At 39.9% G+C, this 24,873-nt stretch overlaps 1 protein-coding gene across 4 annotated transcripts in view; it reads right to left on the bottom strand.

Moving 5' to 3' along the window:
* CRADD (CASP2 and RIPK1 domain containing adaptor with death domain) overlaps positions 1 to 24,873 on the bottom strand; it is a 57,843-nt gene that overhangs the window by 12,654 nt on the left and 20,316 nt on the right. For 2 of the 4 annotated variants that reach the window (XM_054988507.1, XM_054988506.1), the window contains exon 2: positions 23,168 to 23,466. The exons of 1 other annotated variant lie outside the window; for it this stretch is intronic. In XM_054988507.1, coding sequence (XP_054844482.1) covers positions 23,168 to 23,465 — 298 coding nt within the window. In that variant the 5' untranslated portion in view covers position 23,466. Of the gene's footprint in view, positions 1 to 23,167; positions 23,467 to 24,681; positions 24,757 to 24,873 lie in introns of those variants that run through there. One more of the 4 variants, XM_054988508.1, reaches the window with a different exon arrangement.

Below are 24,873 nucleotides of genomic sequence, written 5' to 3' on the forward strand. Positions count from 1 at the left end.
AAAATATCATTCAAAAATATTTCTGAAATCCCCCCAAAATTAATGCAAACACACCCTCTCTAAAATTCAAAGCAAGAACATTTTCAACTCTAGGTGTCCTAGAAGTCAGTAAGACTGAGATGAACCCAGAAACCACAAACGCAAAACAAAAAGCAAAGGAAATAATGATATTTGGTAAGGCTAGCCCTTATATGGGAAATGCAAGCTTCATAGTCATAGACATACTTACTTGAAAATAACTGCTACCTATTTACCTTTGTATTCATAATATGAAGATTGTTTAGTGCTTCCTTCTAAGTTAGTAGTCCTTTTGTAGGGAAGGACAGGGTTTACCTGGTGTTGTAATTGCCTCTATTGTTAATTTCTAAGTGATTTCACTGTTCAGTGAAGGCGGTGGTCCAAATAGCCATAATGGTCTAACGTCCAATCCTTAGAAGGAAGCGCCTTCAATATGTTACTAGAGTGGATATATTTCTTTTTTTTCATTGCATGATAATGAAGCAGGTTGGATAATGTAATTATGTGAGAAATCTAGTGTGGTTGTAGTAGTGAGAGTGTTGGACTAGGATCTGGGAGACCCGAGTTTCAAACCTTAGAAGTTTTTTGAGTGACCCTGGGCCAGCCACACACACTCAGCCTAACCTACTTCACAGAGTTATTGTGAGGATAAAATGGAGGAGAGAATAATGATGTAAGCTGTTTTGGGTTCCTATTGGGGAGAGAAGCAGGTATAAATGAAGTCAATAAATAAATTAAATATATGCTCACAATTATTGAAAACTGATGCTCTGTAAATGAGTGGAGAAAACACTCTATCAAATATTTCACAGGTGACAGAAGTATGCCTTGATATAAGCATTCTTGTCCATCAGAACAAACAAGACACAAACGGAAAATTTCCGTAACTACCTTCCATAATGACCGGTGAAGGGGAATGGATTGAAGTCTGTAGAATGGAGAAAAAAATGGACAATGGGTTGGCCAGGAAGGTAGGCAGGGGCAGAAGGAGGCGGTTGAGTTTATCGGGTTTGTTTATTATTAGCCTCTTCATTTCATAGGCCAGGCCCCGATTTAAATTGGAAAGGTATTATTAAAGCTAAGATTTAATATTACTAGATTTTATCTCTTTACATTTTTGAACTACTGTTGTAATGCCAGAGCCTCACCCTTTTTCTAACCATTCATTCATATTTACCTTTTTAAGAACCACTTTGCAAAATAAACTTTTTTTGTAAGTGGAAGAAATAAAGGACTACCCTGTATGAGGTTTTTGTTGCTCCTGGCTTTTGCAACATAGTGCATTTCTTCTGAGTTATCTGTTGTAGATTTAACTGCTTCATAGTTCTGGATTTCTTAGAGAGGGAATTCTAAGAAAGAGATGGGGGAAAGAGTTCCTCAGAAGCCTTAAATTAACACAAGGCTTTTGCAAACTAAACAGGAGAGCTTTGAAAGCCCTGCCATTTACTATTTCCTGACTTCTTGGAAAAAAAACTCACTATTAAACAGATTGAATTACATTACAGGACTGGCTGCTGCGGAAGAATTTTATTTTTCATTAACAACTACGATGGTCCTTTAAAAAGTACTTTTACCCCCCAAATTAGAAGAGATCCCATAGCAAACCCACTTGTGGCAGCCAAAAGTGGTATAGCAATTTATGGAAATAAAAAAATACCCCAACAATTGAAAATTGGTTCTTAAAAATATGGGACCACTTTATTTCAGAAGCAGAACATTTTCCAAATAGCACAAACTTTACAGAGAAACGGTTTCCATTCTTTGAATACTTAGAAAATAATAGTCTTCAATCTAACCTAAAGTTATTTCAAGATTTTGTAAATGTATGAGTTGTTTATAAGCTTAGACACGGCTTTCACTAATAACTTTACTATGTAAGCAGCATTAATGATGTGTGATAACTTGTTATTCTCTCTGTAATATGCAACTTTTTACGCTTTCACTGTATTGTGCAAAATACCAATATATATATTCATTTTACATTAAGGCTTAATCTTAAACGCTCTGGTCCCACTGAAATCAGAAGCCTTGCTTCTATGTGTTCCATATAATGTCTTCTCCAGTACACGTAACAGGCGCTCTCAAATCTTGGTGGCAGTATCATGACTCTGTAATCTCCCCATATTTGGATTCTTCCCTTGTGTGTTTTAGAAGGTTCTTAAAGAAAACCTTCTTTCCATGACAAGTTGGGTTGGTTTGATAACAGCAATGGCAGCAATCTAAGCCTACTTAGAAGTCTACTCAGAAGTTAGTTCCATTTAAGTCAAGGGGACTTAATCCCAGAAAAGTTCTTTTAGGACTGCCGCCTTTATTCTAATTTTTGGGTTATTGTTACTAAGTGGCTGTTTTAGGAAGGATTACTTGTCTGTTGTTGTTCTTCATTGTATTGTTACATTGCATCTTTATAGCTGTTTCAAGTTACATTCAAAGGTGTTTTTGTTTAAAAAAGTGGAAATAAAGAAATAAAACAGCAAGTGAAAGAATAGTAAAGTAATCTGAAGGTCACCAGGCACGACTGCTTTCAGGGAAAAAAACACACAGATGAGAACATATTTGGCATAATTGAAAATCTCACTTTTGAAACCTTAAATATTGAGGATTTTCAAAATTCTAAACACACTAACAAAATGTTGCAACTAAACTTTTAAACAAGACCAGCTGCATTTTACTAGTCAATGGATGCAATTAGCTAAGTGCTAGGTCAGTACATAGCATCAATTAATATACTGTTATATCATATAATAGGGAGGGAAGGTGGCATGGTAAAACTCGATCACATCAGATCTTGGAAGCTATGCAGGGTTAGTAGGTAGGAGACCAGGTGCAGGTGCAACTTGAGCCCCCCCTCTCTGCCATTGCCATTGCCTACCTCTACATAACAACAACAACAACAACAACAACATTCGATTTATATACTGCCCTTCAGGATGACTTAACACCCACTCAGAGCAGTTTACAAAGTATGTTATTATCCCCACAACAAAACATCCTGTGAGGTGGACGGGGCTGAGTGAGCTAGAAGCTGTGACTGACCCAAGGTCATCCAGCTGGCTTCAAGTGGAGGAGTGGGGAATCAAACCTGGTTCTCCAGATTAGAGTCCTGAGCTCTTAACTGCTACACCAAACTGGCTCCCATAGCAACCCTAGACTTCATTTATGATCTCCCATTAAAGTACTAACCAGGGCTGACTCTGCTTAGCTTCTGAGTTCTGACAGAATTAAGCTAGCTAGGCTATATATCTCAGGGCAAAAATGAAATGTTAGTTAAGTATAAAACTCTCAAGAACCAGAATCTGTCTTAATGGAGAATAGCTTCAAAGGTTTTCAGTAATGATTAAATTCTAGGAAAGGTGCTATGACCTCACTAAGAATTTTCTGTTTTTCTTTTTCTAAGAAATCTTCATTTCATCAGGAATGCTGCCAAAGCTTCTGTGTTTGAAACAGTAAGATGGAAGATGTGGGTACAATCCAGAATTTATGGAAATAGTAAAATACTCCTCACTATTGCACTGTAAATTGATCAACAATGCCATCCTAAACCGAGTTATGCCCTTCTAAATCCATTGAAGGCAGTAGCTCTGAAGAATTATACTGTAAAGTTAGGATAACTTTCCCATTTGAAAATAGCATGCTTGTACTGCCTTAAAAAAATCGATGGTAGTCATACATTAGACCTTAAGCTGTTTAATCTATCTAAAAACCAACCCAAAATAATGTGTGTGTGCATATATGAGCATATATGTTTATATCAATATTTATGGGTGTGAGTATATTTGCATGCCTGAAAAACTAAAAGTGTATTCCAAAAAAATAATTTGTCAAAGAATAATTTGTCAAAAAGAAAAGTTTTGACTAAGCTTCAGAATATGTAAACATTCTTTCAAAGCTCTTGCCCTTCCCTGTTTTTCTTAGTATCTGGGTACAGTGCTCCACTTATCTAGTTTTGCTTGAAGGGAGACACACTGCACAACCAGAGGCAATGTCTTTAGTCTATATAAAAACAAAATTAAAAATATTCCTAAAGATTGTTTAATTATACCAGAGTTAAGCAGAGATGCAAGTTCAGTTTTACTATATAAAAGGATGTTGCAATTACATATCATTAGGTATTTTCCCTTATGTGTATATATGAACACTCCAGGAGGTTTAGGTGTAAGTTTCTTTGTTTATCTTCAAATTACTTCCAGAAGCGATATTGAGAAGAAAGAACTCTTGAACGTTTAGCAGAAGAAACCAAAATGTCGTAACTAAGGTTGGTAACTGTTTATACTAGGATTAATATTTAATAACCTTTTAAAACATTATTCAAAGCAATGTTTGAATCTTGATATAAAGTAAAAACACAACTCTGCCAGCTGTAACAAAAGAACAATTTTAAAATGGTTTTTGTGATTACCGGCGTTAGTTGGTTTCTGGCATTAATGGCTCACTTATGAATATGCCATTAAAGAATTCAGAGGAATATTTAAAAATGTTTCATACAATCATTCAACCTACTGTATTCCAGTTCTGCTCTGAATATAAGTAAAAAAAATTCAAAGTTTTTCATCCACCCAATTTTCATCTTTAGTCTAAGTAGTTTGCAATAAAGAGCAGCTTGTGCCCAAGAAACTGATTCAGAAACAAACAAAAAGAATCTATTTCTCAGAAAAAGTCTCCCCCGAATATTGTCACTTGAAAGGAAGTGATAATATATTAATTTGTGTTCCAAAAGCTGATGAAAAGATAATGGAATATAAAAAGCTGGCACATATTTTTCCAAGGCATTATGCAAATGAATGCATTTCATCACCTCAGGAATTTAATAAGAACCTGCATAATTTTAACAGAACTGATGTGCTTTGATGTAGGGCTGGTGCTGCTACATATATAATTATGAAGGCAAAAAGGATGCAATTTTTGAAGTTCTTGGAGCCACCAAATGGTATTTTCTGTAATCTGGGGTTCCAGTCCCAGTAACGATTTACTTGTTTCAGAGCATGACAATGTAAAAATCATTCCCGAAGAAGTCTTCAAAAAATTCTTGCTACCTTTTAAACTCTGTTATTTTAAATGCTTTTTTTTAAAAAGGAGAAGACCAACACAGACAACAGTGATTATGCAAATAAATACAGTGCTATGAAAAAGGGGTTTGAGGGATTTCTAATTTTACCCAACAGAACAGTATGAAACTACACACTGTAGTCAGAGCTGCTATTAAAAAGAAATACAGCCACAAGATGACATGGCTTTGTTCATTTCAAAACAAGCAGAGTTTATAAATATTTCAGAAATAGCAAAAGTTATCTAGTAGTTGCTGAAGCAAGCAAGCCATGGAAGAGCAATTGAATGGAACAGTTCTGATTATACTTTCCTAGAAACATTTAGAGAATGTTGCTGAATGCTGATGCTTGACCTCAAAAGCTCTGAGCTATTCCACAAAGCACTTAACTGCACTCGGGTAAGGAAGACCGTTTCATCAACACAAAGCTTAATTCCACAGACAGTACTTAAGGGGTTTCTGGCTGTCTACCCACAAGGCAATATTACCCAGCCTGATTTCCATTGACTTTTTACTAGCATGTCATCTAAACTGAATTCCAGTTCCGTTAATATCACCACCACCGTGTTTTATTTTTGCTCTCAGCCTTTTAAGGCATTAGGGAGACGTTTAATTAAGTATATGTTTTTATATTTTCAAATAGAGGTTTTTCATGTTGATATCAGTGCCATTCCGCTCTACCCTATATAATCAACTGTGAGTACAGTTGGAATAAGGTGCCAACAGAAGGCCTTAAAATAACAGCCTGGAACAACCACTATCCATTTGTTAGGGTTGTCAGATATGGCAAACATCAGGAGATCAAGGGGGGCAGAAACATTTGGGGCCACTATTGTGCTGTCACTTCTGGGGAAGCCTGGAAGTGATGTCATGCCTTTCTAGGAATGTCTCTCTAGGAACCACTGGAAACTTTATGGTATCTCCTGCTGACTGCACCCATGGTAGGGAGAAACAAAGAGCATGCAGGGTGGGGCATCTCCCACCCCCAGTGGGGGCTTGGCAGCCCTACATTTTGTGTATTTTTTTTAACATCTAGCCCAATAAAGAGCTTTGGAGAATTTAATAGTCTGCATATTATTCTGTGATACGTTGTTTGGCATTAAAAATGAGTTTTGCATGACTTGTTTTTGGATTTTTCTATTGACTAACAGAGTTAACTGCAATTACCAGCTTAACTCTGAAGCCCTCTACATACAACCTTTCTGCACACTGACCAAACACGCAGAAAGTGGGCACAACTGTGCTAGTCCTGCCTCCACACAATCATTGGTTCAAAAGTACAGTATCTACACCCAGAGGAAGAAATTGTCCATGCAGGTGCTCCTTCCCCATGCTTGGGCTCCAACGCTTTCTGAATGTTCCTGATAATGGGAAGAGAGTATTCACATGGGCTTTTTCTCCATACGCAGGTGCCATGATCACAAACTGGTGATTATGTGGAGGGCAGAGCTAAAACTCTTATGCCCACTCCTGCTCTTCAGTCAATGCATTCAATCAATGCATGGATGGAGCTGTGCATACTTCAGACCCCAAAATTACTATAATGTGAAGAGCTATTTTGTAATCAAGTATCTTGCCTTTTAGAGACAGATACCCAAGTGCCTAAGAATGAAAACTACTGAATAGACAAAGTTAATGTATATAGAAATTTATTTGTATACCAGATTCAGTCTAGACATATCTTACTTTGTGTTTCCATATTCTCTCACGAGTGGCTCCATTCAGCTTCTCCAGAAGGTCCATATTACTCAACGCTGGGTTTTCAACCGCTGTTGGCATAGCCAGATCTGTGTTTTGCCCTGCATGCACAATTCTATTCTAGTACTAGGAAAGATTTTTAAGTCCTTGGCCTTAGTTTAGGTTTTCATACACAAAGCTTTTCAGGCTTGAAAGCAGTTTAAAGTGTTGCCCCAAAGAGCACAATACTCTTAAATACAGAAATATTGTTGTCTTTATCCTGAGTTAGCAGTTCTCAGGTTTAGAGGCCAAATTTAACCAATACTAAATCAAATATTTTGTATGAATTTAAAAAATCTTTTGCTTGAGCCAATGAAAAAAACAGAATTATTCTAATTTGCTTGGTGGAAATGTTGGGTCCTCTTTTGGGTTTTTATACAACTTCCTGCTGAATAAATACCAGAAAAATAGAGCAGCTTGTACCATATGCAGAAAGATGTACCAAAATGTTCAAACTGGCAGATTCTCAGCAAATAACAAATTCACAGACCTATGTCTACAGATTTTGCATAGTTGTTGACAGAAATGAAGTGTCCGTGTTGATATGAATTCTAATTTTTATGCCTTTTAAATTTAATTTGAAGCCAAGTTTTTAGAATTTTAGAAATCAGACAGCACAAGGTAAAAAACATGAATTCTCTATTTATCCAGAGGAGAGCGAAGGCAGCTACAAAGTAAATATTGCCTCACAATACCTGATGTAATTTTCATGAACAGTCTTTTCTGAATAAAAACAACTCACATTTCAATTTTCTTCTACTGCACAAATCTGCTTTTTTATACTGTGTGTACTGCTTACAGATTCGCTGTCCTAGGTTTTAAGAACTCCAGTAACTGTCATCCTGATATGTACTCTAGATATACCACATAAATAAGAGAGTTCCAAATAGGTTAACTTTTTCTTCCTCACAATCGCCGTGATTCTTGTCTAAGCACTTTGGTTGAAGTTGGCTGAAGCCAAGCATTGTGTCTGAAGTTCCAAGGCCCGCCCTTCCAGGAACAGCACTTCCCCGCCCATCCACTGCCTGGCAAGCTTTCCCAAGATTTCAGGGAAATGCAGAAGGAGCTTCTGTTTACTAAAACAAAGGGAGCAGACCCACCAGTCAACAGAAGACTTGTAAAGGCCTAAGAGCACTCTCGATTACAGCCTATCATTCCTGGGTGGACCACGCGAGTGGTAATCTGAAGATGAAATTCTATGCACATCTGAATGTGAGCAAAATCCCACTGAACACAGTGGAATATGCACAGGGTTACAATGGAAAAGGAGTTCAAAACAATATAATTACATGTTATTTGATCATAGAAGTTAACAGTGTAACATCAACAAAGAATGAGAATTATCAAAATGCAAACAGGTTCTTTAACAATTTTTTGTAAATTTGCTAAGCCTACACAAATAGGAGCACACTCCAGCAACACCGTAACAGTGTAACCCAGTGACAGCATAGGTGACTTCCCATATTATTTCCCCCTGAGGAAGTGTATTATCTTCTTTCTAAGAGAAAGAGTGGATGTCTACTCAACATTAGGGAAGTAAACATAAATAACTTCAGCAGCAGCAGCAGCTGATGGAGATGAGCCAACAGGCAATTCAAAAATAGCTGGAAATAAATACTGGCTACTATGAAGGAAAACATTCAGTTCCCTGAAAGAAATCCCAGACAGTATTGTAGGTAGCACTGCTGATGCTATTAAAAGGTTAAATATTAGTAGCATCTGTAGGCAGGAAGCTCCTCAGATCATTTCAACCCACATGAAGAATTAAAAATTAAAGATTTTCCTGAGCATTACATGTTGTATTATTAGTGAAAACCTTTCAGTCTCACATGCTGCTTCTCCAACTGTTGGAACAGGTAGTGTCTGTGAATTTTATTTTATTTTTTCTTGGAAAAGAGGGATCATTATCTCTGTACTGCTCATTCAACAGTTTTCTGAACAAGCCCAGAGGAAGAGAACAAAAAACAACAACTGGTAGCAATTAACTACAGCTCTCTTCTTCTCAAAGGTGGAAGTCAACTCATGATGGAAATGAAATTAGATTTTTGTGTGAATTTATTACCTCATATGCAACTATCTGGATGAAATTAACAGTATGTAAAAATGTTGTTCAGGAAACAAGGATTTTTATGGGGCGTTACAAGTTATGCTGTCTGTTCCAAGATAAATACCCAACATGGAAAAGGCAGAAGGGAACACTGAACAAATGGTTTGATTAAAAGGCATTGACAGAAGAAAACGTTAACCACATTTGTATTTCTGAACAACTCACCAACACCATCCAAATGGCAGACTGAAGGCTCTGGGCCAGGGGTTCACTGACTCCAAAATCTGTAGTAGCATCTCTACGTCACCAGTGATCCAGAGAAGCCACCCAGATCAGAGTTCAGGGCTGAGTAAGGCACACTCTGTGTGGGGTTTTTTTTTACTTATTATCTCTTATATCATGAGATGTTTTGGTCAAACTGACCCTTTGGTCAAACTTACTCTACTATAAACACCACCTCCCACTACTCCTCCCCTTTGTTCATTAGTAACATTAGCTCTCTTCTACTTGGCTTTGCCAAATATTTGAAGCTAGTAGAAGACAGTACATTTAACTCTCAGCTACTGGCTGCTTAAAGTGAAGAGCAAATATCAATATAGCTGGCTATTCCAAACTTGTAAATAAACACTTTCCGGGTAGACTTTGTCTGCAATCCTAAGAATGCTTTCCTGGGAGTAAGCCCCAATGAATATAGTGGGACTATTTTTGAGTAGACCTGCTTAGGACTGCTTCCTTTGTTGACTCACAGTGCAATCTGATGCAAAGTTAAACCATTGTAACCCATCTGAAGTTAATGTACTTCAGGGGAGTTCACTGCCCATAATTTCCAGGTCATGCTAAGAAAAACTGTTATAATACTAGAGTTTGTTTCTCTCTTTCTCACAGTAGACCCCAGTGCAGAACAAACTACAAATATACACAATATTATATGCAAGTGGAATATCCACTGCTTATTGCATGTCAAAAGATGAAAGAAGAATTTTTGTGGGCTAGCAACTTTTGTGGATTTGCTTGCAAGGCCAGTCACTGTGAATTGTAGTGACCTTAAATTCTTTGCCCAAACTGCATTTCCTAGTTCAAAATATCACCAGATCATCATATAAATTAAGGAAGTGGCTCAAATGTGGTTCCAAAGTGGTTCAACTATTTTGACCCGAGAATATTTTATCATGGAATAGAGTATTTCTTCTCAAAAGACTTTTGAGCTGGAAAAACAATAGATGAACTGAAGTGGGGATACTTTGAAGTGTAAAGTTGGGATGGTCATGTGATCCACACAACCCAGATAGGTTAATAGGTTCAATTACAACACATTCACTGAGTCTTCTTAATATGAACCTGCACTTCTGATGCCAAAGCATAGGTAATGCCCAAGCAGCAAATTATAAACATTATTCAAACTCCCTAATATAATATCTACAATGATGAAGCCTTGTATGTGCCTAGTGTTAAACAAAATGCTTTGTGATCTGTTCAAAGATGCCCCCAAAGACCAAGAACATTTTCAAACGCTACAGTAAAAGCTTCTATTTTCTCTGTTTTACAACATACAACTTCTCCCAATAAAAAGGTTAGTCAACAGAACTCACCCTATGCAACATGCTAGTATACTATTCTATAATGGTAATCTGCTTGGAACTGAAGGTGTCTATTCCAAGGCAATACAAAAGACATTACAATTATAGAGTAAATTCAAGACCCCTTAATGGGCCTCAATTGAATAAAACAGCATTAGAATAATTCACATGGATGCGTAAACAGTGTGGGATGGATGTCTGTGTGCATAAAATGCTGCTTTCTTGTAGTATGGGAGAATACCGAGTGAATATGTCTACTACCTTATTAGAAGCTCAAGGTCCTAAGAATAAACAAGAACCCAGCCACTAATTTTTTAAAACTTTCCCCAGCAATTGATCATAAAATGAAGGAGTCTATTTATTAAGGAATAAAGGGACCAATCTTTTGAGAAATGCCCCTCTAACAAAAAAAAACCCTTGTCAATAAGAATTATGGGTGAAACACAGCTGCAATTTACTTAATTTGCACAAAGGAAACTTAAAACTTTTGACTGAATCATGCCCTGTTAAAAAGACAACATAGTTCTAGTCATTTCTGATAATTTCCTTAGAATCAGTCTCCCTCTCCCTAAGATTAAAAAAGCTATAAAATAGGAAGCAAATGTAATTTTAACTTGTAAACTGCAAAGTCTTGCACATTTCAAGAAAGATCATATTCCCTATAAAAAGAACAGTAATGTTTGAAATTAAATGCTTTTAGGCCAACCAACAACAAAGGATAAAGCACAATTATGTGAAGAATATTCATATACAAAAATCCATGTGACAGAAACCAGTTCTCAGAAATAGTTGAAGAAGTGGTGGTGGTAACCCTGTGCCTGGACTACAAACAGGAGCTCATTACCACCAGAAAGCCCCACAATCAACACAAACAATGGACCCACAGAAAAAATAGTATGTCAGAGAAAAGGAGAGGCTAAAATTCTTCTCCAGGACATCTGTTCTGTTGAGGGATTTTTTTTCTCTATATGCTGGAACATTCAATCAGGGGAGGTCCTGTCTGCATTCTGAAGTGGTACAAACCAGAGAAAGGTTCGCTCTGTGGTTGCTGTTTCCCAGAACCAGGCATCGCTTCCAGATAAATATGCTTTGGAATCAGGTGTAAAACACAGGAGGAAAGCGGGGGGGGGGGGGGGGGGCTAAAGTAGGAAAATATTCCCTTCCATAGCATTCATTTTCTACTTCAAGGAAAATACGGCACAACAGCTTGCTGTTCCTAGAAAAAACTGCTCTTTCCTGCCAACAGATACAACTTTTCCTAAGAATCATAAATATTATCCAGAGGCTTTTTAACTACTATGCCTTTGGTCAGGATTGCTTGTATTAGAAATAACTCTCCTCTCAGGAAGTAATCCGATTGTGCAGTTGTTAATATTTGGCAAAACAATTGTTTTTACATTTACAGGGTAAGTATACCCACTTGTGGTTCAAAGAACATTAAAATGGCAGGTATGTTTATCAAGACATGAAGCTGTACTAATTTATAGGGAAAACAGGAGGGAAACCCCCAAAGATACTGTAGAAAAGAAAATACATCCTTTTTTTAAAATCTATTTTAAGTTCATTCAGGATATTTTGTTTATAACTAGTAAAGAGAAATCCCTATGCATCTAGTTTCTGTTGCTACACAAACAGAATATGTATCTTATGAAAACCCTAAAGAAAAAAATAGTAAACTCAGTATTTGTTCAGTAATTTAAAAAAATTCTATACCACTTTGGGAAGTTTCCTTCTCTTCTCATTTATGCCAGGAATCTTGTAAAAAGAAATTTGTTGTAACAAAAAGACCAATGTGTGTCTCTTAAGGGGTGGAGGGACAGATAACTTGAAAACAAGATTTGCATAATCATCAATCTGCCACCACTTTTTATTGTTTGGACAATCATACACACAGTGTGGACTCTGGTTATTTGCCGTAAGAAAGCACTTGTGTTTCAAGGATATATCATCATCATCATCATCATCATCATCATCATCATCATCATCATCATCATGCTTTTTTCAATGAGATCCAAGGCAGGTTACAATGGTGTGAGTGAAAATACAATATAATTGACAGCTAGGACATTCACTGAGCAAAGTACAATAATTAACAACAGGAGTGGGCATTCAGGGAAATAGATACAATAGAGTATGGTAGCAGAAAAATTTTAAACAAGCAAAAAGCTGAGCAAAGAAGTGACATATATCTGAAGCAAAGCATAACTAATTTCCATGGTATGTTAGCATCTTAGAAACTCCCCATTAGGAGCATATCTACATCAGCAGACAGTACCCAATAGCGTAGCATTTAGTCCTGTTCCCTACAAAAGCATCTCTCTGAGCTATTTCTTATGACAGTCCTGTAATCTGGGTAGAAAGCCCTCCTCAATAATCCAATTTTGCATAGTTTGCAGAAAGCCAGGAGAGTGGGCCATTTCATAAGGTGAGATTACCACAGAGAAAGCACATATGTGGGCAGCTGTTTTGCCCAACTGCAGGGTGGTATTTGCATAAGGCTGCCATGGCAGAACATAGGGGAGAGGCAGTTGCACAGATATGAGGGGCCAAGGCCACGAAAGGCTTTGAATGGGATAGTCATCACTTTGAATTGAGCCCAGTAACCATATGACACAGGATGTAATTGTTGTGTTACAGGAGCCGATAAGTAACATACTCCCCCCTAACACCATTGATTTAATCTATTTTTATCCAAACACTTTCCATCTGTAATAATCAAGCACAGAATGCTCACAAAGCTTACAACAAAGGGTGTAGTGGTGGATATTGTTACAATATTATATCCTCTCATAGATTTTCTCTCATTTTTGGTGTTGTTGGATTTTAAGTTTATATCTTTCCTGTCCTTTTCTCCTCTTCAAGAGTAAATGTCTGTTTTTCTCAGACTGTGAAAGACAACACAGAAGTGCTTTCCTTTACTTGCAGACAGAATATTATTTAACCAGGGCTGGATAAGCAATAAGGCCAACAGAGCACTAACAGAAAAATCAAGGGGTGTGTCATCTAGAAAGGCCTTCAGACACACTTCGAGAAATCTTGGCACAGATACAGTCAGATTCTGTGTACAAGACAATTAAGAGCAGCACCCATTTTTGCAGCAGAACAACACTGTGCATGTCATCGCTCTCCATGGTTGTCTACGCCACGCAGCAGTTTGCTCCAATTTTCCAGGAAAGCAATTTAAAGAGAAAACACTGTGTGCTCCCTATTATAAAACTATTCTGAAGCCGTTTCCATAAAGCTGTTTCATCAACAGTGTCTCTCCCTCAATCGTCAAAGGCTAATTAAATGCAAGAGTACATTAAGGAATTGAGATACCCATGTTTCATTATATTCATATACATGGTTTACAAATGAGAAGAGATAAAGTCATAGAGGGTTGCTCTACTAACAGCTTTTAGCTAGATTAAATGGTGTTGTCAGGTTCAGTGATGTACCTGTAGTATTAACTTCAGGGTTTCCTACTATTGGGAATAAGATATTGGACTAGATGGATTTTTAGGCTGCTCCAGCTGGCCTCTTCTGTTCTCACAGCAATCTACATGTATCATGCAACTTCTGTGATTTTCTATGACACTTTCAAATGATACTTTCAGTGCCTGAATCCCCACCTTCATACTTAGCAACATTCCCCAAATCAGTGGCTTTGCTCCACCATTCTATGAGAAGGGCAGTCCTAAAGAAAAGTGAATAAATAGATGTATTGTCGAAGGCTTTCACGGCCGGAGAACGATGGTTGTTGGGGGTTTTCCGGGCTGTATTGCCGTGGTCTTGGCATTGTAGTTCCTGACGTTTCGCCAGCAGCTGTGGCTGGCATCTTCAGAGGTGTAGCACCAAAAGAGAGAGATCTCTCAGTGTCACAGTGTGGAAAAGATGTAGGTCATTTGTATCTACTCAGGAGGGGTGGGGTTGAGCTGAGTCATTCTGTCAGAGTTTCCCAGGGTGTGGAATGCTAATGGCGGGAGGCTTCACTGAGTCATTCTGTAAGAGTTTCCCAGGGTGTGGAATGCTAATGGCGGGAGGCTTCACTGTATCCTGAGGAGGTTCTTTTGCATATGGATTGGTGCTTGATGTGCTAATCTTCTCTGCAGGGCTATTGTCGGGTGTGGAGTGTTTTGTTGGCCTGGTGTTTTTCAGAACTGGAGCCCATGCTCTGTTCATTCTTAAGGTTTCTTCTTTCCTGTTGAAGTTTTGCTTATGCTTGTGAATTTCAATGGCTTCCCTGTGCAGTCTGACAAAGTAGTTGGAAGTGTTGTCCAGTATTTTGGTGTCCTGGAATAAGATACTGTGCCCTGTTTGAGTTAGGCTATGTTCAGCCACTGCTGATTTTTCAGGCTGTCCAAGTCTGCAGTGTCTTTCATGTTCTTTTATTCTTGTCTGGATGCTACGCTTTGTGGTCCCGATGTAAACTTGTCCACAGCTGCAGGGTATACGGTATACTCCTGCAGAGGTGAGGGGGTCTCTGCTGTCTTTTGCTGATCGTAGCATCTGTTGTATTTTTCGGGTGGGTCTGAATACTGCTTGAAGGTTATGCTTTTTCATAAGCTTTCCCATCTGATCAGTAATTCCTTTGATATATGGCAAAAACACTTTTCCTGTAGGTGACTGTTTTTCCTTGGTTGTTTGATTCATCCTGGGTTTGATTGCTCTTCGGATTTCATTTCTGGAGTAGCCATTTGCCTGAAGTGCGTGGTTTAGATGATTAATTTCCTCATTGAGAAAGCGCGGCTCACATATCCGTCTTGCACGATCCACTAATGTTTTCATTATGCCTCTTTTCTGTCGGGGGTGGTGATTGGAATTTTTGTGTAAGTACCGATCAGTGTGAGTTGGTTTCCTGTAGACCTTGTGACCTAACTGAGAGTTTGCTTTGCAGATGACCAAGGTATCCAGGAATGAGAGTTTTCCCTCACTTTCTTTCTCCATTGTGAATTGTATGTTCAGGTGGATGTTGTTGAGATGATTCAAAAACTCCATCAATTCTTCCTCCCCATGGCTCCAAATGATGAATGTATCATCCACAAACCGGAACCATACACTGGGTTTGTGGGGTGCTGATTCTAGAGCTGTTTTTTCAAAATGTTCCATGTAGAAGTTTGCTATAACTGGGCTGAGTGGGCTCCCCATGGCCACCCCATCCATCTGTTCATAGAATTCGTTGTCCCATTGGAAGTAACTGGTTGTCAGACAATGATGGAATAAGGCTGTTACATCCTCTGGGAAAATCTGATTAATCAGTGCAATAGTGTCTTTTACTGGAACCTTGGTAAACAGGGATACAACATCAAAACTGACAAGTATGTCTTGTGGATTGAGTTTCAGAGAACTGATTTTGTTGATGAAATCTGCTGAATCTTTGATGTAAGACGAGGTTTTCCCGATGTGGTCCTGCAGGAGATCTGCCAGATGTCTAGCTAATTCATATGTCGGTGAACCAATGGCACTCACAATGGGTCGGAGTGGGACTGAATCTTTATGTATTTTGGGGAGTCCATATAGTCTAGGTGGCTGTGCTTCAGTCTTGCATAGTTTGCTGTGCGTGTCGGGATGTAGTGAGGAATTCTTGATCAGCGCGTTTGTTAGCCTGGTGATTTTGCAGGTGGGATCTCGTTTTAGTTTTTTGTAGGTGGAGGGGTCCAGGAGTTCCTTAATCTTCTTTTTGTATTCCTCCGTTTTCATGATCACTGTAGCATTGCCTTTATCAGCTGGTAGAATGATGATGTCTGGATCTGCATTGAGGGTCTTGATGGCATTTCTCTCCTTGCGTGTTATATTGCTGGTGGGAAACTCTCAGTTAGGTCACAAGGTCTACAGGAAACCAACTCACACTGATCGGTACTTACACAAAAATTCCAATCACCACCCCCGACAGAAAAGAGGCATAATGAAAACATTAGTGGATCGTGCAAGACGGATATGTGAGCCGCGCTTTCTCAATGAGGAAATTAATCATCTAAACCACGCACTTCAGGCAAATGGCTACTCCAGAAATGAAATCCGAAGAGCAATCAAACCCAGGATGAATCAAACAACCAAGGAAAAACAGTCACCTACAGGAAAAGTGTTTTTGCCATATATCAAAGGAATTACTGATCAGATGGGAAAGCTTATGAAAAAGCATAACCTTCAAGCAGTATTCAGACCCACCCGAAAAATACAACAGATGCTACGATCAGCAAAAGACAGCAGAGACCCCCTCACCTCTGCAGGAGTATACCGTATACCCTGCAGCTGTGGACAAGTTTACATCGGGACCACAAAGCGTAGCATCCAGACAAGAATAAAAGAACATGAAAGACACTGCAGACTTGGACAGCCTGAAAAATCAGCAGTGGCTGAACATAGCCTAACTCAAACAGGGCACAGTATCTTATTCCAGGACACCAAAATACTGGACAACACTTCCAACTACTTTGTCAGACTGCACAGGGAAGCCATTGAAATTCACAAGCATAAGCAAAACTTCAACAGGAAAGAAGAAACCTTAAGAATGAACAGAGCATGGGCTCCAGTTCTGAAAAACACCAGGCCAACAAAACACTCCACACCCGACAATAGCCCTGCAGAGAAGATTAGCACATCAAGCACCAATCCATATGCAAAAGAACCTCCTCAGGATACAGTGAAGCCTCCCGCCATTAGCATTCCACACCCTGGGAAACTCTTACAGAATGACTCAGTGAAGCCTCCCGCCATTAGCATTCCACACCCTGGGAAACTCTGACAGAATGACTCAGCTCAACCCCACCCCTCCTGAGTAGATACAAATGACCTACATCTTTTCCACACTGTGACACTGAGAGATCTCTCTCTTTTGGTGCTACACCTCTGAAGATGCCAGCCACAGCTGCTGGCGAAACGTCAGGAACTACAATGCCAAGACCACGGCAATACAGCCCGGAAAACCCCCAACAACCATGAATAAATAGACATTATTGGCCTAGCGATGTGATCCCAACAATCATATGAAGGCCACAAATAATTTTATTTATTTATTTATTTTTATTTATTTGATTTCTAGCCCGCCCTCCTCACAAGTGGGCTCAGGGCAGGTTACAACAAGCTACAAATTACATTTAAAACCAGAATAAAACCACATAACATTATCATATATTACAATGAAATACAATTCTTGAGATAGCGGCCCATACTATCCTGCAATGATGCAAGGGGAAGGGAAGAGGGAAGAACAGCTGTCTTGATCAGACTATTATTCATATGGGTGGCTGAGGTTCTGTACAGCGCCCCCCCTCCCCCGAGTGACAGGAGACTGGTAGGGAGGCAGGCCTGAGTATCTACAGACAGAGAGTTCCACCAAGTTAGGGCCAGGACTGAAAAGGCCCTGTCTCTGGTCAAGATCAGTCGAGCTTCCCTGGGGCCTCGACCAGAGCCTGGGCTCTTAATTTTCATATACGATTCAGTCAACACTTTGTGGCAAACTCCCCAAAACTGTCACTTTTCTCTGAGCAGGAGCAGTGTAGTTTACTGGACAGAGTGATCAGAATGTATACAGAGTTATATCTTATCATTCTACTCAGCTAAGTGTGGAAACCTCCATAACCAGAAATATTATGCCATAGGAAGGCTCCACATCTAGCAAGGCAGTCTCAAGGTATAAATTACGCTCAAATTTATGGGGTTTTTAAAACAAGATATTATGGTACTTGAATTTGCAATTCATTGTCTTTAATGTGCAACAAACATTTTCTTTTGCTCTAACAGATGATAATAGTTACCTTTCTGGAACCCCACACGTACTTTAACTACAGGAGTATTATTCCCATGACTGCACTCTACATTGTGTGTGATGCAAGTTAATAAACTGCATTTTGCAGTCCAGAAAAGGTAGAACTATTGCCTAAATAGGCTTGGGGAGGTCATCCAAATTAAACAAATAATCAAAAGCTGTGTTACCAGAAAGGGTGTGTTCAGGACATGGATGCATGGAAATTGGACAAGAGGAGAGTTCTTTAGCATTATTATAAAAGTACGACCTTTAAAGATTTAAGAAAATAATTTTAAAATACCATGCTAGCTACTTTCCAGTAGACTTCCAGCCTTGAATATCAAGGGATATTAATCATGGGTGATAAAGTAAGCAAAACCCTAGACAAAAGAAAGTTTTGAGCATTACTGCTATACTCCATGATGTTTCAGCAGTGGACAGAAGAAAAAAAGATATATAGGCCAGGATAACTGCTGATGTGGTATAGTGGTTAGAATTGCAAGACGAATGAAACCTGGTGCCATAAAACAAGATGGAACATGAAAAGGGGTACATAGACACTGTATGGTCTAAACTTGCATTATCTTTAAAGAATGCCTTAAGCTTTAAATTCTAATGAGTATGAAAATATCTAGCCATGTATCTAGTGGACTGATTGTGGAAGGAACCATTAAGTAACTTCATCTCATACTCATGTAAACAAGTTATAAATTAGAGTCTATTTTAGATTGTCCTATCCAAAGTTGCCTTTACCATATTTAGATTTTTTTAAATCATTCCATGATACAGGAGAGCATTTATGCTTGTAGGATGAATTCTATCCCTTCCCAAGTAATGCAAAGTCAAATGCAAAGGAAGTATCTCATATTCTGACTGTGCTACTGGACAGATAGAAACTTTGGAGCATTGTTTACTGGAATGCAATATTTATCGAAATATTATGGATTTGTGGATATTATCGTAATATTATAGATTTGTGGATTACTCCAAAAGTTAAAAAACTTTTGGTAGGTGTGAACTCAGGAGTTACATTGGCTGTTGCCATCTTTTTTGCTTATGGAATTAAATTTAAAGGATTTTAAGTGTGATAAATATTAGGTCATTTAAAAATTGTTTGTTGTTGTATTTAGCGTGGCATTGCTCAAGACCTGTTAGCCAAATGAGTAATATCATCTCTCTATATATAAGGACAAGTGTCCTGACTGCCTCATCAATGCCCAGCCCAAACCCCTGGACCTAGAAACGTGAAATTTGGGGAGGACGTTCCTTTTGTGATGTAGAGGCTCACTAAGAAGGGATTTTAAGAAATTCGCCCCCTAAGGGGGTAAAAAGTGTTTTCCCATAGGGATACAGCTTCCCTGCATGGCTGGCAGGGTGCTCCCCCCCCCCCCCCGCCAACTGCCAACTCAGCCACTCTGCCCTGAGGTCATTTGCATATGTGGCCTTGATTGGTCATCATCCCAACATTCTAAACAGTATGAAGGACACATGCAGTACCTCAGGACTGCATGTCCTGAGGTAAAAATACACCTCCCAGTCTGCCCCTCTAGGGTTGCCAATCTCCCTGTGGGGGCTGGCTTTCCTGTGTGGCTGGCAGGCTGATGGGTCAGCTGTGGAACTCTGTGTTTTGAGGTAAAAATCAGGCAAAGGAAACTGCAGACAGTTGAAGAAAGACAGTACAAGACTCCTGAATAGGAATTTTATATAAAAGTCAGTATGGCAACTGAGTTTTTAAATGTTCATGGGGAGATGGTACACCTTTCTAGGGGCCATTTCAATGCAAACCTCTCACATGAACCTGCCAAAGTGCCCACCATACCACCCCTCCCTTAGTCCAACTCCACCTCACACCTCTTGAAGCCATCACCTCTTACTGCCGCCAAGAAGCCATCTGGCAGATGTCATGGAAGATACACCAACACTAAAAAGAGTAAGCAACTTAGAGATGCAGCAAGGAAATATGCATGTCCTGCTCCTGCGATGCACCAAACAGCAGTGGCCAAGTACCAGTAAGATCACCCCAAAGTGCACAGAGCAGCAGAATCTCTCTATGAGCAAAGTAATCCTGGAAGACAAGTAGAGAGGCGCTCACTTCCATGGAAGGTCAAGGCTCATTCAGGCAAGGCATATGATCCTTCACTCCTTCAAGCTACCTCTTAACCTCCTCCATACAGAAACACACCTGTTCAGCATCTCAAAACAAAGCAGCATGGCCCAAGTGCTGTGGAACTGTAAGCTCAGTGTTTGGGATGAGAGCACCATGGCACTTAAGGGGTGTTTTGAGGCACTGAGCATAATCCTCAAAGATGTCAGGGGCAACAAAGGAGCAATGGGGGGAGTCACAGTGCTGCTGGATGGAGACTTCTGGCAGACTCTGCCAGTAGTCCCAAAGGGAACTCAAGCTGACGAGGTTACCGTGTGTGTCAAGGTGTTCTATCTGTGGCCCCTCATCAGGAAACTCTAAGAAAGAACATGAGGGTCCACTTGAGAGGCAAGGTGTCTGCTGGGGAATTCTCTGAACTCCTACTAAAAATAGGGGATGGAGCATATCCCGAGTCCAAACGAAAGGTGACCATCTCTGCAGGCCTGGGCCTAGTGACGACCCTAGCAGACCTAACAGCCACAATACATCCTGATATCATCACTATCACGGAGAAGTGCATGGACGGGCTGTGCAAGCGTGCCATTCTGACCAAGATCGACAAGGCTGCCATCATTAATGAAACACAACTCACTCAAAATGGAGTACAGATCTGTGGACTCAGTGGTGCAAATGAATGATGCTGTCCACTATCCTGTAGAGTTCCTCAGTATGGCTGCAGTTCCCATCCCACAAGCTTCTCCTCAAAGAGGGGGCTCTAGTGATGCTGCTCCAGAACCTCAGCCCACCCCAACTCTGCAATGGCACCAGACTACGAGTGAAAGCCTCCACAGGAACATTATCAAGGCCACATTGTTCACCGGCAGTGCTGGGGGGGAGGGAGTTAGTGTTCATACTACATATACAACTCATACCATCAGAGAACCCCTTCAAATTCAAGAGACTGCAGTTCCCCTTCAAGGCCTGCTTTGCTATGACGATGAATGAGTCCCAAGGGTAGACATTGAAGGTGGCAAGAATTGACTTGAGGGAGGACTTCATCTCATATGGGCGGTTCTACGTGGCCTGCTCTAGAGTGAGCTCACCCAGCAGCCTGGTGATCCTAGCACCTGAGGGGAAAACCACCAATGAGGTCTACAAAGAGGTCCTTCAGTAGAAAAAAAAAGGTTGTACCTAATTTTCACTTTATTTATTGCACTACAATCTTTTCCTTTTAAAATCTCTCCAATAAATGTTACATTTCAAAATTCACTTCATCAGTTTTCGGCATCAACATGCTTCCCTTTATTCAAACACCTTTGTGAAGCTCGGGTACTATGCTATTATACTACAAAACCAACTAAAAAAAACCCCACAAACAAAAAAAATGTTACATACCCATAAGTATTATAACTGGATTTAAAGTAGTTAAATACAGTAGCAAAGCATGAGCATCAAGCTAGTCTATATATATAAAGACAAGTGTCCCAACTGACATCAACACCCAGCCCAAACCCCTGGACCTAGAATCATGAAATTTGGGGAGAACATTCCTTTCATGGTGTAAACACCCACTAAGAAGTGAATTTAAGAAATTCGCCTCCTAAGGGGGTAAAAAGGGGTAAAATGTGTTTTCCCAAAAGGATACAGCTTCCCTGTGTGGCTGGCAGGCTGCTGCCTGCTTGCGCCTCCACTCAATGCCAGCTCAGCCACTCTTCCCTGATTGGGCCAGCCTTTCAAGGTCATTTGCATATGTGGGCTGATTGGTCCTCATCCTCCACTTTCTAAACAGTATGCAGTTGCAGAGAAGCCACTGATTCAGCAGATAGGGATTGTTTTTTCTTATTTTAGGATAACGCTTACTAAATTAATCTATAAAAGGTAGCTAACTTTCCTCACAGAATGCATCAGAACTAAAGTCAAGATATTTCAGATTTAGCTATCTAACCCCTTATGGCTCACATTTCACCAGAGATTACCTGCTACTACCTTGCTTTGTCTCTCTCAGTTCTCCTTTCTATTTACTAAATTAGCATTAAACACGCTACAGGGGAGCCAACTTTGTGACCATTCATTTATAATAGGAATTGCTGTTAATTTTCAGTATTTTATATCTTCAATGCAAGTAGAGAAAAAAACTTATCTTCAGAATAATTTCTCTGTGGTCTCCAGATAAAGTATTTACTTACAAACACATGTAAGGGCCTCTCCTCTCCTATCTGAGACTGCAAAGTATCATATATTCATTTTTACACATGCTTTTGAGCTTGCTATCTTTAGTACCCTCTACTACTCTACTTCGAACAGCTCTTGGGGCCTTTGTTATCTTACCTTACTGGGTCAACAGACCTGCCATTTCCCCATAACTTTATCTTCTAATAGCTATATACAAGAATTTTATCCACACAGGAAAACGTCATGGGATTAGCAAGTCATGTAGCTATGCCTTGCAGCAAAGCCATCTAACCAGAGCTACAGTTGCTTGAGGAGAAACCATGTTTTTGAGCCCATTACCAGACAGTTCCTTGTGATGTACAAATGGATCATTATTCTCAATACTGGCTTTGAAGCTTGCTGTCCACTAGGAACTGTAGCCTTTGGACCACCACCATTTCCTTTTTACCAACAATACCATTTGTGGCAAAAAATAAGGCTGGCTATGGACTGGTTCTTACTCAGATAGTAAATTTCTATCTGGACTGAAACACCCAACTACAAACAGGGGCTCACATGATTAAACATTCTCGAGAAGTACCCTATGTACGGAAAACAGGAATATCTTTGTGAGAAAGAGCTTTCAATCATGTTGTCTTCTGCCAAATTTAATTTGCTATTGTATGGACCAGACACTGGTTTACTACTTCAGTAGGAACTAGAACCATGAACATAGATCCTCATCAGCAAAAAAGAGGTTCCCAAGACACTAGTAGTTATAGCTTACCTGCAGGCTCAGCTGGTATAACTTCATTACGCTTTGCCTCAAGCTTGTCTCTCACCCATGGAAACTCCTGTAAGGACACTAGAAAGGTCTCAAAAGCCTTGGGCCCTCTTGTAGGCAGGATGTCAAGAAGCATCATAGTTTTCCTGTGGTTGGTGACTTGGGATCTTATTTCTTGTATATGGTTCTCTGTTAGAATCCCTTCTTGGTAAAGATACTGAATGACAAGGCCTTCTACCAGCAGTTCTGCACACAGCTCCAGGCGCAGGGAACGAAGAACTTGTTTGTCTCTGGCATCCATCCTGAGAAAGAAGAAACAAAGCATGTTTGAGAAGAAGCTAAAGCTCTTCCATCTTCTTGCTTCATGAATTCCTCTGCTACTTTTTCATATTTCTCCAGTGTCCCTGACACATACAATAGATTGTATTTCCTTCTATCAAGGACCATTTGAGACATGTTAAACTTTATTCTGTGATGTCCTTACATATACGGCCTCCAAAACATTTATGTGCAAAGAATGCAATGTGGAACCCTGGCCACATATTGAGATGGTTCAGCTTTTTTGTTATAATAAGGATCATGCATTGCTCCACAGTTTTATTAGCTCGCAAAGAAATATCTTCATCTTTTACTTTGTTACATGGCAGCTGGTGTCTATTATTTTTTAAAAATAGATGCCTTCTCAGACTGACTCCTATTGGCAAAGTATGGAAGCTTTCAAACGTGAAACAAGCAAATGAAGATATATGATCTATAATATTTTTTCCATATAATCAGACAGTGTCAATCTCAGTACATGAGGCTCACCACTGTAGAAGTTTTTTTAAAATATAGGAATATCCAAATGATTCCATTCCTGCTTTGGTTGGTAAAAACTCACTGGAAGAAGCTGAGTCCTTTGCTAAACTGTTTAGTGACTCATTAGGCTTGCCATTCCCCCGCCGGGGGTGGGGGATCTCCTGCTCCCACCTCCTCCCCCGCCCCCACTTACCTGGCCAGCGGGGGGGGGCACATCCCTGGACAGCATGGTGTGCCCCTGCGACCTGCAACAGGCCCGTTTTGGGTCGAATCGGGCCCGCGGGGGGGGGGGATTCAGCCATTTGGGGAGCGCACGCACACTCCCAGGCTGTCCTTTGACCCACATGATGATGTCACTTCCCGGAAGTGACATCATCATGCACACTGGGAGCGCACATGGAGAGCTCCGAACCCAGCACAGGGTAAGTGCGTGTCCCAGTCTCCTGCCAGGGGACTTATGGGATCTGGCAACCCTATGACTCATACTGCAGGCAAGAAGTCAGGCGGTTTCAGATTTATGATTATCAAGTCCCTACTAATTTTTTTGAAAGTGAATAGTCTGTCATAGATTACAGCAGTTATTTTCCTGTTTTCTTTTTTCTATGAACATTCATTTTGTAGGTGGCAACTCTCCAAGTTCAAGCACATCAAAAGCCCTTCATCTATTGAGTTGCTCTCAACCTAGTTTTTAACTATACATAAATAAAAATAAAATAAACCTGAGTAGGATATCCAGGTTCTCCTGTGTAGCTTTGACTTGCAAGCTGTCATGGGCTGGGCCGGGCCAGCCCAAGCAGGGTGGTTCAAGTCCAAACCTTAATGCCAGAGTCTGAGGGGAGTTCCAAGAGTTAAAGCCAGGTCAAACCGGTGGTCAGAGCACGAGATAAAGCCAGGAGTGAGTCCAGAGTCCA

This window comes from Eublepharis macularius, chromosome 9, assembly GCF_028583425.1.
Source record: "Eublepharis macularius isolate TG4126 chromosome 9, MPM_Emac_v1.0, whole genome shotgun sequence".
Classification (NCBI taxonomy): domain Eukaryota; kingdom Metazoa; phylum Chordata; class Lepidosauria; order Squamata; family Eublepharidae; genus Eublepharis; species Eublepharis macularius.